The sequence below is a fragment of the Chrysochloris asiatica genome, unplaced genomic scaffold (assembly GCF_000296735.1).
Source record: "Chrysochloris asiatica unplaced genomic scaffold, ChrAsi1.0 scaffold00388, whole genome shotgun sequence".
In the NCBI taxonomy this organism is placed as follows: domain Eukaryota; kingdom Metazoa; phylum Chordata; class Mammalia; order Afrosoricida; family Chrysochloridae; genus Chrysochloris; species Chrysochloris asiatica.
This window is the reverse complement of record NW_006408906.1, coordinates 1,428,510-1,448,531: the sequence shown is the minus strand read 5'-3', so window position 1 is coordinate 1,448,531 and position 20,022 is coordinate 1,428,510. Positions and strand designations below refer to the sequence as shown.

Below are 20,022 nucleotides of genomic sequence, written 5' to 3'. Positions count from 1 at the left end.
AGGTGCACCTGACCCAAGCCATGGTATTTTCAATAACCTCATATGCATGCGAAAGCTGGACAGTGAATAAGGAAGACATAGAAGAATTGATGCCTTTGAGTTATGGTGTTGGAGGAGAATACTGAAAGTACCATGAGCTGCCCACAGAACCAACAGATTTCTGTTGGAAGAAGGGCAGCCAGAGTGCTCCTTAAAGGCCAAGATGGCCAAACTTGGTCTCTCATACTTCCGACATATTGTCAGGAGTGACCAGTCTCTGTAGAAGGATATCATGTTTGGTAAGTGGCGGGTCAGAGAAAAAGAGGAGCTGCTGGTGAGTTTGAATTGCTCGGAAATGACTCCACCGCACAAAACCACCACCACCTCCAGGTTGCGCTAATCCAATCCCCTCCAAATATGCAATAGTATCCATTGTTGTTGTTGTTAAGTACCATAGAGTCGGTTCCGACTCATAGTGACCCTGTACAGGGTTTCTGAGGATGTAAATCTTTACGGTAGCAGAAAGCCTCATCTTTCTCCCGCGGAACAGCTGGTAGTTTCCAACTGCCGACTTTGAGGTTAGCAGCCCAATTCATAACCACTATGCAACCATAGCTCCTTAATAGTATCCATTGTTGTTATTATTGTTAACTGTCATCGAGTCGGTTCCGACCCATAGCGACCCTGTATAGGGTTTCCGAGGAGAAGCCGTTGAGCTTGAACTGCCGACCTTGCATTTCAAACGGCTTTGCAGTCTGGCGCATTAACCCACAGCTCCATCTATCCATTGTTGTTGTGGTTGTTAAGTACCGTGGAGTAGGTTCCAACTCATAGTGACCCTGCACAGGGTTTCTGAGGCTGCAGATCATTACGGGAGCAGAAAGCCTCATCTTCCTCCCACGAAACAGCTGGTAGTTTCCAACTGCCGACCTTGAGGTTAGCAGCCCGACTCTGTAACCTAAGCTACCAGAGCTCCTTTTGATCAATGTGATTCATGCACATGTATTTAAATGGACTGCTGTTGTTGGTTTTAGTGCCTGAGTCAGTTCTGACCATTAGCGACCCTGTATAGATTTTCTGAGGCGCTGCTGGTTAGTTTGAACTGCTGACCTAGTGGTTAGCAGTCCAGTGCTTATCGTACAGCACCACAGCAGGGCTCCTGGATTACATTTATTAATTAATAAAATTGATATTGTTGTTGTTGTTACGTGCTGACGAATTGGTTCCAACTCATAGTGACCCTATGTAGGGTTTCCAAGGAATGGAAGTTTAAACCACCAAAAACTGATACTGGAAAAATAAAATTCACAAATGTAGTTGGTCAAGTTAGTGAGAACATAATGGAAATTGGTGTAAATTTACCAATAAATTGTGAATGTACTATAGAGGAAGAAGTGCCATTTACCATAGGAAAACTTCAGAAAGCTATAGTTTATAATATTATTTAGAAAGAGTCCTACTATTAATGAAGTGATGAAAGATGATGTTTCTCATAATGAAAACCCCTGATGAAGATGAGAGTAATGAAAAATTGGAAAGCAAATTAGAAAAATATAAATGTGGAGGAGTCCATAGTTTCTTATGACTTACTTTCCTAAGGGAAAAGTAAACCAAATTTCAAAAGAGGGCAGGAGAAAACAGGTTAACCTCTTAAACACTTAAGATTTCTAGCAAAAATACTGGGACAACACTAACAGCTGTTCTTGTGTCCATAAAGAAATCCAGATAATCATCTTGGTTTAAATTGTCAACATTAACCACATCAAGGAGAAAATTACAGTAAACAAAAGTCCATTCTCATTTGCCACTTATAAGGACACTATAGAGTTAAAATTCTATTTATGCATTGTATTTTCTGGCAAACCTTTTAATAAGCCATATATTATAAAGTAATGATCTGTATCTAATGATCTGTATCCATGTATAGAGACACACACACATACTTTCAGGTGTATATAAATATGTACACATATGAGGGGACATCAAAAGGTTTGTGGAAATGTGGAATTAAAAGATATGAAGGTCCCTCATAGTATAGTGGTTATGAATCGGGCTGCGAACCCCAAGTTTGGCAGTTCAAAACTACCAGTTGTTTCGTGGGAGAAAGATGAAACTTTCTGTTCCCGTAAAGATTTACAGCCTCGGAAACCCTATGCAGGGTCACGATGAGTCGGAACCGATTCCACAGCACATAACAACAACAACAACATACATAGGTATGCATGTGTGTCTGTCTTTTATGTGCATACATACATCCATAAAAATCTAGTGTGAGAAAGTTGTTAGATAGCTGAGAAGCTTTTTCCTCAGAAGTCAAATACTCTTAAATGTTTTTGAGATAATTCATAAAACTCAACTAGATGGCACTTAACAACCACCACCAGCACCTAAGGCAAAAGCATTCTATCATATTGCGTTATGTTTAAGGACGATTTTCAGTTATTTTGTCTTGCTAGTCTCCAAAGTTACTAAAGATTTAAGGGTAGATGCTTTTTTTTTCCTTCGAAAGAAAATCTGGGGGAATTGAGTAAAAGAAGATTAAAGAATGTCAGACCCTCTAAAAACAAAACAAAGCAGTGTTCTTCTTTCAAGATGGTTTTTATGTAGCAAAAGAAAACAAAAAAAAGCAAACATTGCAAACAGTTCTGAAAACAAAACTGAAATGCAATTTGATAAATAGCCTTCCATCTTCTAAGCCAGAGCAATGGAAAGGTGTGCTACCAGCACTTTCATCAAAGGCACTATTGACTCCTCTTTTTCTCTTGATTTTTTTTTTCTTTTTTCATTTTATTTACTCAGTCAATGATTGGGAGAAAATGTTTCCTTACCCCTTGGGTGAGATATGATGGTGTCCGATGGTACAGGGTCCTTTCCTTCATCTTTGGTGCTGCAGCCGTTGTCTTCGCTACAGCCATCTCCTTCAATCAGCCGATCCACCATGGCAATAATGCAATTCAGGCTCTTCCCCACACTGGCCCACACCCTATCCTGAAGAGAACACCTGTATCACTATACATTTTCATTGCAAAAATAACATAGGGCAAAACCTGATGACTCCACTGTAGAGAAGCAATAAGTGAGTAACCAGTTAAATGTAGATTGAACAGATATAGAACTACCATTAATTTGGCCAAATTTTGAATGTAGAATAATTCAATTTTCTATTAATAATACAAGGATTAAGTTTGACAAATCCTTTTATTCAGTACATTATTTTCACTATCTTAACAAAAAAGATTAATATTGAATACAGTATTAATCCATTATTAAACACAAATTATGACATTTTTAATTGGAAACATCTATTTTTCTTCCTTAGTAAAAGTTCAAAGAAACTGATATTTTTTTTAAAAATGGCCACCGCTTTAAAAGTCTTTAAAGTATGGTTTTCAAACCATTACTATGAGAATCTCATATAGTATTCAAATTGAGATTAAAATGCAGATGCCTGAATACCAATTAGAACCAAGTGAGAGAAGCAAAAAAACCCAAGCCTGTTTCTGTTAAGTTGGCGTGGTGCTGTAAGATAAGCAATGGACTGCTAACCACAAGGTCGATAGTTCAAACCCTCTGCAAGGTCACTGTAAGTCAGAATCTTCTCAAAGGCATGAACAGCAACAACAACAATAGCGACACCATGCGTGTCAGAGTAGAACTAAGCTCTTTAGGGCCTTACTTGGTTCTAAGTTTTATGGAAGCAGATCCTCAGGGTTTCTGCCATTGTGCTAACCTTTCTTTTAGCAGCCTATAACAAAGCACTCGTGCAACACTGAGATCTTCCACTGTGGATAAGGATCTGTACATTGAAATGCATACAACCTCCCCAGCTACTCCTGATGACACTAAGTCTGAGGACCTCTATTCAATATTATATGGTGTTGTTATTGTTAAGTGTTACTGAGTCAGTTTTGATTCATAGCCACTTTGTAAAAGGTTTCCAAGGAGTGGATGGTGAGTTTGAACCACCCACCTTGTGGTTCAAAGCAACCTTGTGGTTTATTGCTTTATCCCACTGTGCCACACCAGGACTTCAAAATTGTATAGTAAAGCTGACATAATATTACATAGTTAAGCTGACGTATTATATGGCTATTGTTGTTGTGAATTGCCATCAAGTCGGTTCCAACCCATAGTGATCCAATATTATATGGTTGTTGTTGTTGTTGTTAAGTGCAGTCAAATTGGTTTGGATCCAATCCAACCCTATATAGGGTTTCTGAGGAGTGGCTAGTGTGCTTGATCTGCCAACCCTGTGGATCAAACTGACTTTGCAGGCCAGCTCATTAACCCACAGCACCACATCAGGACATATGTTATATGGTAGAACTGACATAATAGATTGTTTCAGATAATAAAGCAGCTCCCACCACTTCATAGGTATCTTTGTAGTGCTTCAAAGTGGTTTATTCTGGTTTAACCTCCTACTTTTCCACCCAAGCTAGAGATTCCTGGTATAGCACTGTAGAATTAGCATTGGATTGTGAACCAAAAGGTAGGCAGTTCAAACCCACCAGCTGCTTTTTGGAAATGCTATACAGGGTTGTTATGAGTTGGAAACAACTCATTGGCTTTTAACAGCCAACAACAACAACCAAAGCTAGGGATCTTGTTAAAATGTAGATTTTTATTTGATATAACTTAGATGTAAGCAGAGTGAACTGGCTTGAATCTTTCCATTTCTGATTAGTTGCCATTTTATTTAGGGAAACACATGAAGCTACATTATTTGATTTATACAAAACAAACACTCCAGGAATTGATGAAATACCAATTGAAATGTTTCAACAAACTGATGCAGCATGGGAAGTACTCACTAGTCTATGCCAAGAAATTTGGAAGACAGATACTTGACTAACCAACTGGAAGACATCCATATTTGTGCCCATTCCAAAGAAAGATGACCCAACAGAATGTGAAAATCACTGAACAATGCTATTAATATCATATGCTAGTAATATTTTGCTGAAAAAACAGTTGCAGTAACACATAAACAGGGAGATGCCATAAATTCAAGGTGGATTCAGAAGAGGACATAGAACAAGGGATATCACTGGTGACATCAGATGGATCTTGGCTGAATGTAGTGACTATAATAAAGGTGTTAACTTGTGTTTTATTGACTCTACAAAGACACTTGTCTGTGGATCACAACAAACTATGAATAACACTTTAAGATTGAGAATTCTTGAACACCAAATTGTTTTCATTTAGAACCTGTACATACACCAACAGGCAGTTAAGCAAACAGATCCAGAGAATAGTGCATGGTTTAAAATCAGGAAACATGTGTGTCAGGGTCGTGTTCTATTCAGTCTGTATGCTTAATAAATAATCTTTAAAAGTGGACTATAAGAAGAATAGCGCATGAGGATTAGAAGAAGGGTCATATGCAGATGATACAACCTTGCTTGCTAAAAGAGGACTCAATGCACTTGCTGATGAAAACAAAAAAGTAATAATAATAGTATAACTTTTAGTATGTATTATAACTCAATGTAAAGAAAACAAAGATCTTCAAAAATGGAACAATAAAGAATACCATGGTAAGGAGAGGAAAGATTGAAATTGTCGAGGATTTCATTTTACCTGGATCCACAATCAACCAATCTCAGGGAGGTAGCAGTTAAGAAATCAAATGATACATTGCATTTGGCAAATCTGCAGCAAAAGATCTCTTTAAAGTGTGAAAAACCAATATGCCATTTTGAAGACTAAGGTGAGCCTTATATGCCTGAAGAATAAGGAAGATCACAAAAGAATTGACACGTTTGAATTATGGTTTTAGCAAGTAATATTGAAAGTACCATGGATCTCCAGATGAATAAACAAATCTGTCTCAGAAGAAGTCCAGCTAGAATGATCCTTAGCAGGGAAAATGGCAAGACTTTAGACATGCTGTTAGAGGTCAATCACTGGAGAAAAGCATCATGCTTAGGAAAGTGGAAGGTCAACGAAAAAGAAGAGGATTCCTCATCAGATGGACTGACACAGTGGCTTCAAAAATAGGTTCCAGCATAACAGAATTATGAAGATGGCACAGGAACAAATACTGTTTCATTCTGTTGTGCATGTTGTTGTTGTTTAAGTACTGTCAAGTCAGTTCCAGGCCATAGCGACCCTGGATAGGGTCTCTGAAGAGTAAGCTTAAACTGCCAACCTTGCAGTCCAGTGCATTAATCCATGGTGCCACACATAGGGTTGCTATAAATCAAAGTTGACTGGATGGCACCTAAGACCAGCAACAAATAATTGGACTGCTTTTAGGTAATTCTTCTATGTAAAATATTGGGGGAAAGAACTATAGTTGAGTTTAGATTATTTGCTGGTTTTTTGAAGAGGTAAGTTGTTTGAAATATTAAAATAAATGTGTGTGTGCTTTTTACATCCGTCATCTGAGAGGTTACCAAAGATCAGTAGAAATACAATACAGGCAATCCCAGGTTATAAACTAGATTTATTCTTAAGTGTGTCTTAAGTTGAATTTGTTGGTAAGTCCAAGTAGGTGTATATTTTAGTACAAGAAAAGCCTCAGAGACTTTTCAATTATTCAAATACTGTAAGTACTGCATGTAAATATGATTGTAATAAACAATTTTGGGCAATTAGGGGTTGGTTCAATCGTTCTAAAATTGGGCCAAATCTATACGACATTAAAGGGCAAGTGGGATTTATCCATAGGTCCGATGTTAGTACCCTAAGGACCTCCTCCACATTCAAATTAGAAAAGGTACATTTGAGGTACCAGAACTTTGGTGGTAGGATTTTTACCTTTCAAGAGGAGACCTGGCCAACACATTTCATGCAAAGCTACCACTTATCTGTCAGTGGAAGTTTGCTTGTTACAATGATGATAAACAGGTTTCAGTGGACCTTCCAGACTAAGATGGACTAGGAAGAAAGATCTAGTGATCAGCTTCTGAAAATCAGTAAATTTAAGCTCTCTGGACTACATCAACCTGATCTACAACATATCACAGAGATGGTGCAAGGCTAAGCAACATCTTTTCGTTGTACTTGGGGTTACCATGAGTTGGAGGCCAACTCCATGGCATATAACAACAGGTCTGAGGTCCAGTTATAGGACACATTAGCCTTGTGATACTTGGAAAACTACATTTCTGGGAAGATGTAGTTACTTCATCTACACATTTGAATGATAACTGTTGTCCTGCCTCCCCATGCTACCATGCAAATCTAATGATGTGATTTCTGTGATGTTGTTACTGTTAAGTGCTGTCAAGTTGGTTCTGACTCATAGCAAACCTGTACAGGGTTTCTAAGGAATAGCTGGTGGTTTTGAACTGCTAATCTTGTGGTTAGCAGTCCAGTGCTTACCCTACAGAACCCTACCAGGACTCCAATTTCTGTGCTAGTGCTTGGAAAAATTATAACAATTTGGCAAACTCACAGTCAATCCTTGCTAGCTTTCCTAAATCAATCAAGGTTACTATTCATCCCCTTGTAATCTTCAGTGTGCACACTAAGCTACTAATCACACATAATCATTAACAGTTTTTCCCTCAAAGCAGGTCTTTACTCCAAAAGATTAAACAACAAAAACAAAAACAAAAACAAAAACAAAAACAAAAACCAGTAAGACTTCTCCTCTAAAGAAATCAATATACGGATCACATCTTTAGATTACATCATCCTTGAGAAAATGAGGTGGCATTAACTCTGAGTCATGAGTGAAGACAGCTAAGGAAGCATACCTCTTCCAGGCAGAGATGATGGGGAAAGTTAAGTAAGCTGAACATTTTGACATGAATCCTATTAAGATTCGGTGAGGAGCTTACATTCCAGACCATAATATAGCTGAATCACCACCACAAAATATGCCTTTAAGGCAATTAAATTACAACAAAACAAAAACTGAAGCAACTGTCCAGCTAAAGCTGGCAATAAACTTTTCTACTTAGGAGAAAGGAATCTTGGTATGGTGCTGTGGGTTAATGTGCCAGACTGTAAAGCCATTTGAACTGCAAGGTTGGTGGTTCAAGCTCACCTGCTGCTCCTTGGAAACCCTATACAGGGCGGCTATGGGTTGGAACTGACTTGATGGCACTTAATAACAATAACAACTTAGGAGAAAAGAGGAAAGAGTTTTTTTGTGTGTTTTTTTCCTCAAATTTCCAGATACACATTGTGCATGAAATAAATCTTCGACTTTCTTCTTGTTGCTCATGTCAAAATTTTGCCCACTATATTTTGATCATAGATGAAATAGTGTTTTGTGCTGCCTTGTTTATGTAAAGAGATAAAGGATGAATCAACTGCTATTATTTGTATGTCTAAAAACCCTGAACATAAAGAGTATTTAAAAGGATAATCTGGCATTCACACGTGCATATTGCTCTTATAGAATTCTACTTGTTGGAAAAGCAACATTATAGTCAGTAGTGGTGGTGGTTGTGTAAGTCAGTTCTGACTTATTGCGACTTGTGTAAGGTTTCAGGAGCTGTAAATCTTTTATGCATAATTTTATTGAAGGCACACTCAGCAGTACACCCCAAGCAAAGCATCCTGCCTAGCTAGTGGTGAGAGAACTTTGTGCCCCGTTGGCCACTGATCTTCTTTCAGTCTCCGAGCATTGTGATATACCTTGATTATGGCATGTACAGATTAGACTGAAGTTAGTGTGCCTGGTAGGTTTGAATCACTGATCTTACAGTTAGAAGTGCAACACTTAACTCACCAGAGCTGCTAAAACCATGCTGCTGCTGTTGTTATTAAGTGCTGCCCAAGTTGATTCTGACTCATAACAACTTTTATATAGAGTTTCTGAGGCTGTAAATCTTTTGGGGAGCAGAATACACCTCTTTCCCCCACAGAGCAGCTGGTGGACTCAATCCACTAACCTGTGGCTTGCAGTCCACTGCTTATCATACACTGCCACCACACTCCCCCCAAATCATAATGGCAGTGGTGGTTATGTGCCTTGGAGTTAGTTTTGACTCATAGAGATCCTGCGTAGGGTTTCTGATGCTGTAAATCATTACAGGAGCCAAAAGCCTCATCTTTCTCCGTGGAGTGTTGGTAGATTCAAACTGCTAGCCTTGCAGTTAGCAGTCCAAGTCATAACCCACTATCCTACCAGAGCTACTTAAAACCATGATGGTGGTGGTAGTGGCTGTGCACTGTGGAGTTGGGTCATACTCACAGCGACCCTGTATAGGGTTTCTGAGGCTGTAAATCTTTATGGGAGCAGAGAGCCTCATCTTTCTCCATGGAGTGACTGGCAAATTTAAACTGCTGACCTAGCAGTTAGCAACTCAACTTGGAACCCATTACACTCCTAGAACTCCTTAAAACCACGATTGTTGTTGTTGTTAAATGCCGTCAAGTCGATTCTGCCCCACAGAGGTCCTGTAGAGGGTTTCCTAATGTTGACCCAATTTGTAAAAATGAGGGGATGACAGCTAAGTGAAGGTAAGTAAGATTCATTGTTTAATTAGACTAGAAATTCAGGTCAGTTTGATGTAAAAAATCATGACACTTCCTCTATGATTTTTCACAGAATTGTGGTTCAGAGTAGGAATTTCTATTGTGGATATTATCAGCACTGTAGAAGCAGGATAAACAGAAGAAGTTCAATAGAAGGGAGCACTGGTAATGCTCTGGTTACGAGTTGGCCTGCTAATGTCCTGGTCAGCAGTTCAAAACTATCAGCTGTTCCATAGGAGAAAGATGATGCTTTCTGCTTCAATAAAGATTTACAGCCTCAGAAACCCTATGCAAGTGGCTGTGAGGTGGAACTGACTGAACAGCACACCACAGACCACCACCACCATCTTGGGAAATAGCCTCTACTGGCCTCATAGGCTTATATCTTAAGGACTCCTGGTGTGGCACTGTGGATCAATGTGCTTGACTGCAAAGTCACTTTGAACCACAAGGTCAGCAGTTCAAGCTCACTAGCTGCTTCTCAGTGAACTTGAACCGCTCTAGGGATACTATGGGTTGGAATTGGCTCAATGGCACTTAACAACAGAAGGTGTTAGATACAAGCCTAAAGGATGTGGACATATGAGACACAAGAAAATGAATCCAGTGGCAAGTCTTGCTGTTGCTGATGTTGCTGTTGGTGCCTTCAAGTCAGTTCTGACTCAGCGACCCTGTATAGGGTTTCCAAGTAGCAGCTGGTGGGTTTGAACCAACAACTTTGTGATTAACAGCAGTCCAGTGCTTATCCAAGAGCACCACACTCTAGAAAATGCAAAAGTTGGTTTTTGTACTCTGAGTTTTAGGATCTAAATTGTCATATAAGCAAAGAAGAAGCAATCCCTTGGCTAACTGGTCAATCATCTTGGAAATAAGGACATAGGTGGCCAACATTAAAAAAAGGGCAGTATGAGGAATACTGTACAAAATCCATTAATGTCACTGGGATGGAAAGTAGACAGTGAGACACTGGGGGAAAATTCAATTATTTTGAAGCTGAAATGCTAAAGGAGAGGCAGCAATACTCCTAAGATATCATTTGACCAAGAAACCTTGAATACTTCAAGTCTCTCTTAAACTATCAAATTTCCATTAGATTTATATGAAAATACACACAGAGAATAGCCAGCAGAAATGCAGCCCTTTTCTGGGGATTTTTACTCACTAAACAAGTTCTCAGGGGAAATTATTTTTGCTTAGATTGTTGTGGTGGCTGGAACCTACTCCACTCTCTTTCCTAGTATAATCACACAATTAATTCACGACTGCTCCCATGTTAAATAATGGCTAATTTGATAAGACTAGGGAAGAACACACATGTGATTCCAACGCATGGACCTGCCAGTCCCTTCTCAGGTTAGGAAAATATGGACAACTACAGACCCAGAATGTTTAGCTTCACAGCCACAAGGAACTGCTAATAAAAACAATCTATCAGAAAAACAAAACAAAAACTACTTTGGCTTTCTTCCCCAAAGTGTTGTTGTTAAGTGCCATGGAGTCAGTTCCAACATTATTCTATTACCTCTATTGCTATACAGAGGAAGTAATGGGAAAATTGGGTGGATAAAGCCTAGAATTCATTAAATGGAGTCTAATTGGTGTCCTTGTAAATAATGGTTTCTTAAAATGACCTTATTTCTTGGAGGTGATGCAGCCATAAACTTTTTTTTGGTCAGTAAGAGCACCAATTCAGTGGTGAGCTAGCAGCAGTATTTATTCCATTCTAAGTCAGGTATTCACCTTGGACCTTATTTATTTCTGGGCTAGGACCTAAGCTAAAATGTAGGTCAAGCTCAGAGCTAGGAAGGGTTTGATATATGCAGCAGCAAGTCACAGCTAGAGGTATGATACTCGGTAGAGTGAGTGAGCCATGAGGGTAGGGGATATGGTGCTATCTCAGCATGCTTCACATGTATGAGCTGGGGAGCAGCAGAGAAATCCTGACTGCTTTGGGTCAGCAGTTTAAAAACAAAAACAAAAAAATCAGCAATACTTAGCAAATCAATTAAAAAAAAAAAAAAAGATTTGGTCATTTTTTAAAAAACCAAATGTTTAAACCAAAGCTGATACAAGACTCCAAAGTAGGATTGTCATATGGATATATCCACACACAGTTTCCTACGTGTCATTAGTTTCTGAGAGTTTTTATTAGAACCAGTCAGTGAGTCAACAAAGCCTATTCTGTCTTCATAAAAAGATTTTGTTTATATTTGTGTTGATGGAGAGCAATTCTCACCATCCTAACCAGCTTCATCACTATGAGCCTTTGGTAGATCGTCTCTGAAACTTAACTTTTTCCAGAATATTAAGTGAAAGGAATTGCCTTCTTAAAATATCCTGTGATACAAACTGGTTCATTTATACTTCCAGCTATATAACACAGATATATGTGCACCTACATATAAATAGACACACATATAACTGAGTTATATTTGCCAGCCATTCTTTTAAATTTACTTCCATGCTTTACTCATGTAAAAATTCCTGTCCTTCATTTCTCAATAACCACACTCAGTTCAAGGAAATTAGTCCTGGACATACCTTGCAATACCATCACTAGTCACACAAAAAGATTTTGACATGCCGTCACTTCTTCTTTAGTACCAACTTCCTCATAATCTCCCAATTTGGATCTAGCCCATTCTATATTAGTAGGGCCTACACAATCAGAATTTGATCACAATCAACACTCGTAGAAGTAGCAGTCAAGAAATTAAATGATATATTACATTAGACAAATCTGCTGTAAAAGATCTCTGTAAAGTGTCAAAAAACAAAGATACCAGTTTGAGAACTGAGGAACGCCTGACGTAAACCATGGTATTTTCAATTACCTCATATGCATGTAAGAGTCAGACAATGAATAAGACAGACAGTAGAAGAACTGATGCATTTGAATAATGGTGTTGGAGAAAAATATTAAAAGTATCACAGACAGCCAGAAGAGCAAATGAATCTGTGTTGGAAGGAAGAAGTGCAGCCAGAATGTCCCTTGGAAGGGAGGATGGCAACACTTCAGCTCTCATATTTTGGACATGTTATAAAGAGGATTCAGTCCCTGGAGGACATCATGCTTGGTCAAATGGAGGGTCAATGAAAAAGAGGAAGACCTCCAATGAGATGTATTGACACAGTGGCAGCAGTAATGGGCTCAAACATAGCATCAATTGTGAGAATGGTGTATGAATAGTGTCATTCTGTTGTGCGTAGGGTAGCTCACTATGAGCTGGAATTGACTTCACAGCAACAACATCACAATCAGATCTACGTATCAGTGACACAGTCTATCCTCCTTGATCACACTTCTGATCAAAAGTAGAAATTATACTACAGCAAATAGGAATCTTGTTCTCAGCCTAGAGATACCTTTAGAGTTAGGCCCATTTATGCAAGTCTACTTATTTATTAGTCTTCTAAATGAAACCTTTTTGTAGGTCAGTCTTCATTCTGTCTTAGACACATGTTGTTAATTAAGTGATGGTGGTGGTGGTGGTATACAATGGAGTCGATTGTGACTCAGAGTGACCCTGCATTTTCTGAGACTGTAAATTGATATGGGAACAGAAAGCCTTGTCTTTATCCCATAGAATGGCTGGTAGCTTCAAACCAATTCATAACCACTACACTAGGGAACTCTGGTAGCGTAGTGGTTATGAATCAGGCTGCGAACCTTAAGGTCATCAGTTTGAAACTACCAGCTGCTTCATGGGAGAAAGATGAGGCTTTCTACTCCCATCAAGCTTTACAGCCTTGGTAACCCTGTACAGGGTCGCTATGGGTCGGAATTGACTCGACGGCACTTAACAACAACAACACACTACCAACTACCAGAGCTTCTTGTTAATTAATTAGTTCCACAAATATTTACTGAACATCTATTGTATACTTGTTCAGTGCTAATCATAAAAGATATCAAAGAAACCTTGAAGGAACTGATTTTTCTACCTTGATATAGGGTTCATTCTATGCAATGAACACCTCCTCCCTTTTCTTCCATCAATCCAAAGTCTCATGTGCTCAAGTCTCACCATCTCTAAGATTTGTTCATGTGGCTGTTCTTGCTTAAAATACTTGTTGCTTCTAATAGCGCGGGCTCTATGAAGGAAATGATCACTAATCTATTCTTGCAGAGTTGTGGTGTGGCGCTGTGGGTTAATGTGCCAGACTGCAAAGCCATTTGAACTGCAGGGCCAGCGGTTCAAGCTCATCAGCTGCTCTTCAGAAACCCTATACAGGGTCGCTATGGGTCGGAAGCAACTTGATGGCACTTAACAACAACAACAACAACAACAATCTATTCTTGTATTGCTAGAAACTAGAAGCTCTAGTGACACAGTGGGTTAATCATTGGGTGAAAGTCGTCTGAACCCACTAGCTGCTTACTGTGCAGGAGAAATATGAGGTATCATGCTTCCATAAAGATTTGCAGTCTTAAAAATCCTAACAAGCAGTTCCATTCCTTTCTGTAGGGTCTCTATGAGTCAGAATCAACTCAATGACAGTGGGTGGGTAGAATACACATGTGATATATAAATACATTGTTTTTAAAGGAAGGAAAGGAAAGGAGAAGTAAAGAAAGAAACACTCCATTTTCTCCAACCTTCATATAGCTTCTCTCTCTGGATATTTTTAAGTTTTAATGTGTATCACAAAACACGTACATTCTGGGAATACCTTTCAATATTTCTGCCTGCTTTATGAGTACTGGCCATCTGTCTTGAACTAGATGATAAAGTTGTTAAGGTCAGGTTCCATATTTTATACTTAATTTGTTTTTCCCCTAAGTGCCTAAAATATTGCAGTGTCTATTGATGCTTATAAAACATCTGTTGATTGACTTACAGCTATGAGAACTGTAATTATAGGCCTCTTAAAATTGATGCCAGAATGAAACTAATATTCTGAATGGCTGAGTTCACACTAATAAATGCCACATCATGCAAAAGCCTTCAATTCAGTGGAAATATTTAAGCATTTGTTTAATAACAAGTGAAAAAATTACACTGATAAGCTAAAGCTTTTAAATTTATATTGGTTGATTGGAAGTTACATACACAACTTTAGATAGTTGAATTACTGGTTAAATTACAAGAGATTATCAGTTAGCATACTACATAAAACCAATATTTGAGGATTTCTTTTTATTTTTTTAGTATCAAATAAATTACCATCTGTACATACCTAAGCATTTTCTTGGCCTGTTCACTACATTTTAAAAAGATTTTTAATTGCTATTTACGAAATAATGTCTCATTCTTCCCAATAAACTTTATTGAAGTTTGAAGACACTTGGTTTGGATGGAATGATATACATTTAAATTATGTGTGCAAGTTTGCATGTTCATTGTACATTTGCCGTAGTTGTTGTCAAATGCTATTAAGTTTGCTCCTGACTCATAGCCACCCTGTAAAGGATTTCCAAGGAGTAGCTAGTGAGTTTGAACCAATGACCTTGTGGTTCAAACCAAGCTGTAGTCCAGTACAATATCTTAAAGCACCACACCAGAACTCATTGTATACTGGCATATCAGTTTTTATCTAATATTGAACCAAACACTTTAGAGTAAGGAAAACGTATGTGGGAGATACTGGTATCTAATATATAATTATAGAAAAATCACCAATACAATTACACACAGAAGAAAAGTTCTGTTAAACACTTTGGTTTGAGTTGGAGGACAAAACACTGATTTAGCAAACCTATTAATTTACTTATTATTCCTCAGAAAGCCTATATAGGGTCGCTATGAGTCAGAACCTACTGGATGGCACTTTACAACAACAATAAGCTATTAACTATAAAGAATATTTTGAACCAATTTATATAAACACTACATGAGATACTATAAAACAGGGAACTGAAAGTGAAGTTATTAAGTTCATGTGGGAAACTCTAGAAATTGTCAAGATCACATGAATATGCATATACGTAAAGACTTCATTAGGGGTTTCTTTTCTTTTATAGAACATTTGTGCATTTTAATGGACAGTCATGAACTTTGCTTAATCACCTTTTGTGGACTTTAATAGTGGGTAAATATTCAAAGCACATTTCTCCTGGGTGAAATGAACTGGAGAAGTTCAGAAACATCTCTTACCCATGACAAAAACAGATGATAGAACACACTGGATTGCCAAAGAGGGAACGACTAGCCTAATTGTCCCATTCTGATGAGGAGAGTGAACATTTTGAATGTCCTCTCTACTTTGTAAGATTAGAAAAGCCAGACAGTCTTTCTGTGTCGGCTTTGGGTGCACTGGGACTGGGAGGAAATAGCCAACCACAGTTGCAATCAAATTGATTCTGGCTTGTAACTAATTATGCATCTAAGTAGAACTATGCTCCACAAAGCTTCCAATGGCTGATATTTTTGGGGATGAGATGACCAGGCCTTTCTTATTAAGTGTCTTTGGATGGATTAAATCTGCTAAGCTTTAAGTTATCAGCTGACTGCAGTAATCATTTGCACCACCCAGGAACATCAAGAGTAAGTTGATGCTTTCAATTCATATTTTCTGGAAAATATCTACAGAAATGATTTCTGTATAATTAGGATACACTTTCCCCTCCCTTTATAATCTGCACAGGAATCCTGAGGTGGCTCTGTAGGATAAAGCACTGCCCTACAAGATTGGTTTGAACTATATGGTTGTTGTTGTTGTGAAGTGCCATCGAGTCGGTTCAGACCCATTGCGATCCTGTATAGGGTTTCCAAGGAGCAGCTAGTGAGCTTGAACCACCAACCTTGCAGTTCAAATGGATTTGCAGTCTGGTGCATTAACCCACAGTGGCACACCAGAACTACATGGTAGGCAGTTTAAACTCACCAGCCACTCCTTGGGAACCCTATACAGAGTCTCTATGAGTCAGAACCTATTCAATGGCAATTAGCAACAACAACATAATCTGCACATAAATAATTAAACAAAGGTAATATTGCTACCAGTAGCCTTATGGAGGAATCCTTAAGTAAATACGTTCTTAATTTTAGTCATTTCTAATGTCTGTGTCCATTTGCAATGTCCATAGAAACACTTTTCTGTATTTGACGCTATCTTGAGAAACACTCGAGTATTCATCTCAAAATTGATTAAAGCACTGGGATGTAAGAACTAATGAAAAATATTGCTATAGAGTGAGTTCAACTCACAGTGACCCTATAGTACAGAGTAGAATTGTCTCCAGAGTGTTTCCAGGGTGATATGTTTACACTGATGGAGACTGTCATATCTTTCTCCTGTTGGTTTGAACAGGCACCCTTTACACAAGCAGCAGAGCACTTAACCACTGCAACACTATGGCATATGAACAATGATGGGGCTACACATGGGTATTTTTTTTATAGGAAAAGAGGTAACATTTTTAAAGAATTCATGTTAAGATAGTGAAAGAAAAGGTATTAAACATGGTACTGAAATATATTAAATGTAAATACACCATTTCAAATCCACCATTTGTCTGTCAGTTTGTCCTACAGTGGTGGCCTGTGGGTGGCTGTGATGCTGGAAGCTATGTCACCAGCAAGGTCTGTGGTTCAAGCTCACCAGCTGCTCTTCAGAAACCCTATATGGGGTCGCTATTGGTTGTAACTGACTTGATGGCACTTAACACAACAACAAGGCTCATCCACGGTGGATATGTTTCAGTGGAACTTCCAGACTAAGGCAGACTTCTAAGAAGGAGAGGCAAACTACTTTTGAATGATTAGTTACTGAAATCCACCAAAACAATGCCAGCTATAGTTCCAGGAGATTATAACATTATGAATAGTCACGGAACATTGTCAGATATAGTGCCAGAAGATAAGCCCCTCAGGTTAGAAGGCACTCAAAATACAATGAGGCAAGAACTGTCTTCTCAAAGCAGAGTTGACCATAATGATCTGAATGGAGAAAATATTTCAGGACCTTCATTTGCTGATAGGGCACAACTCAAAATGGAGAGGAAAGAGCTACAAACATCCATTGGTAATCAGAACATGGAATGTATGAAATATGAATCTAAGGAAATTAATAATCACCAAAAGTGAAATAGAACACGTAAAGATTGATATCCTAGGCATTAATGAGATAAAAAGGACTGATATTGGTCATTCTGAATCCAAAAAGCATATGCTTTACTCTGTCAAGAATGTCAAATTGAAGAGAAATAGTGTCACATTAATCCTCAACAAGAATATTTCAGAATCTACCTTGAAGTGCTATACTTTGTGTGATAGAATAATATCCATACACCTAAATGGAAAGACCAGTTAATACCATTATTCAGATTTACATACCATCCACTAAAGCCAGTGAGGGTGAAATTTCTATCAGCTTCTTCAGTTGTAAATTAATCAAAGATGCAATGATAATTATTGGTGGTTGGAACACAGACGTTAAAAACAAAAAGGAAGGATCAGTACTTGGAAAATATGACCTTGTTGATAGAAATGATGCTGAAATCACATAATAGAATTTTGCATGACCAAGAATTTATTCATTGCAAAACTCTTTTTAAACAATATAAAAAGTGACATACAAATACAGCTCATCAGATGGGATACACAGAAATCAAATTGACCACATCTATAGGATATTGGACTACCAGCTGTTCCGTGGGAGAACGATGAGGCGTTCTGCTCCCACAAAGATTTACAGCCTCGGAAACCCTGTGCAGGGTAACTATGAGTCAGAACTGACCACAGTACCTAACAACAACAACAACAACAACATAGGATATTGGACTCTTGATGTGGCTTTATAGGATCAGTACTGTGAACCACAATGTCAGCAGTTCAAGCCCACTAGCTGCTCCTCAGAAACCTTAAAAAGGGTTGTTATGAGTCAGAACCAACTTGACAGCAGTTAACAACAATGGGCAAAATAGTAAATGATTCAGAAAACATCAAAAGAAGACGGTAGAAGATAGAAGTGACACTGAGTCATTGGACCAAATATAAATGGTCAGTGTTCAACCATTTCAAAAAGAAAATGATCAAGAACTAATGGTACTGAAGAAGCACAAGCTGCAAGAAAGTCATTGTTGAAAAACAAGGCTCCAGAAATTGATGGAATACAAATTGAAAATTTCAACAAACTGATTCAGCACTACAGGCACTCATTTATTAGTATCAAGAAATTTGGAAGACAAATACCTGGCCAACCAATTGGAAGAGATCCATATTTGTTCCCATGCCACAGGAAAGTGACCCTAAGGCATGTGGAAATTATCTAACAATATCATTAATATCATATTCAGTAAAATTTTGCTGGAGATAATTAAAAACAAGTACAACCATATATCTACACGGAGCTGACAGTAATTCAATCCTGAATCAGAAGAGGATATGGAATGACGGAAATACCAGAAAGATGTTTACTTGTGTTTTTTGACTCTGCAAAGGCTTTTTAGTGTGGATCATGACAAACTATGGATAACAATGCAAAGAATGGGTATTCTATTAGACGTAAGGATGGTAAGACTTTGTTTCTCATACTTAGGACATATTATCAGGAGGGACCAGTCCCTGGAGAAGGACATCATTCTTAGTAAAGTGGAGGTTTAGTGAAATAGAGGGAGACCCCAAATGAGATGGACTGACCCAGTGGCATCGTAATGGGCTTAAGCATAGTGGCAATTGTGAGGACTGAACAGGACTGGGCAGTGCTTAGTGCATAGGATCGCTATGAGTTTGAAATTGATTCAACAGCATCTGAAAACAAGATGTTTCAAAACTAGGCAAAAAATAATAATATTTTGAAGGCAAACTTCAAAGTCATTAATACTCTCTGTAAATGCATATTGAGTACTTCCAATGTGCAGATGCTCTGCTAGACTGTCAACATGTTGTTGGTGTTGTTGTTAAGTGCTGTTGATTCGGTTCCGACCCACAGTGACCCTGTACAGGGTTTCCGAAGAGAAGCTGGTAAATTTGAACTGCAAACCTTGCAGTTCAAACGGCTTTGCAGTCTGGCACATTAACCCACAGTGCCACAGTAGGACTCCCAAACTGTCAGTATACAATAGTGTAAAAGGAATTGCCTTTGCCCTTTAGGAGCTTACAGAGTTCATGAACACCTGGAGAATGCACACATATAAACAACTAGTTACACTACATTGCTCACTGTTCCATGTGGTCATGGAATATAAGAATAACTCTTTACTATCTAAAATGATTTGGAGTTGGAGTTCTGGCAAGATGGCAGACTAGACAGATAAGCTACTTGGACCCTCTGCAACAAAGAGAAGGAAGACCAAATAAAACAGAAGCAAATAAATCCTTTGAACCCTCAGCATTAGAGAAAGAGACAGAAGAGTGGATTGAATTTTCACTAGGAAAATAATCTGCCTAATAAAATAAGAAGCTGAACAGGAGTGATTAAAAAAAAAGGAAGCAGGTGAACTGTGTTGACCGGCTAGACATGGTACGGTCATGTTGAACTCTTTTGACTTGGTGGTTATGCAGTGGTTGATGGCAACAAAATTGTGATTAGTTCTTGTTCTCCACACTCCCCTAGTGACCTAAGGCGTAACCAGCTATCCTCCTAGTCCACTATCAGCACAGCTCTGACTCTACAAGAGGTCAGATACATGCCACTATGAACTGTAGTTTTTTT

General features: G+C 38.4%; 1 protein-coding gene across 1 annotated transcript in view; it reads right to left on the bottom strand.

Moving 5' to 3' along the window:
• The window catches only part of INPP4B (inositol polyphosphate-4-phosphatase, type II, 105kDa), a 713,554-nt gene that overhangs the window by 186,073 nt on the left and 507,459 nt on the right, over nt 1-20,022 (bottom strand). Inside the window, exon 15 of the mRNA XM_006876519.1 lies at nt 2,808-2,967. Within this exon, the coding sequence (XP_006876581.1) occupies nt 2,808-2,967 (160 nt within the window). The remainder of the gene's footprint in view (nt 1-2,807; nt 2,968-20,022) is intronic.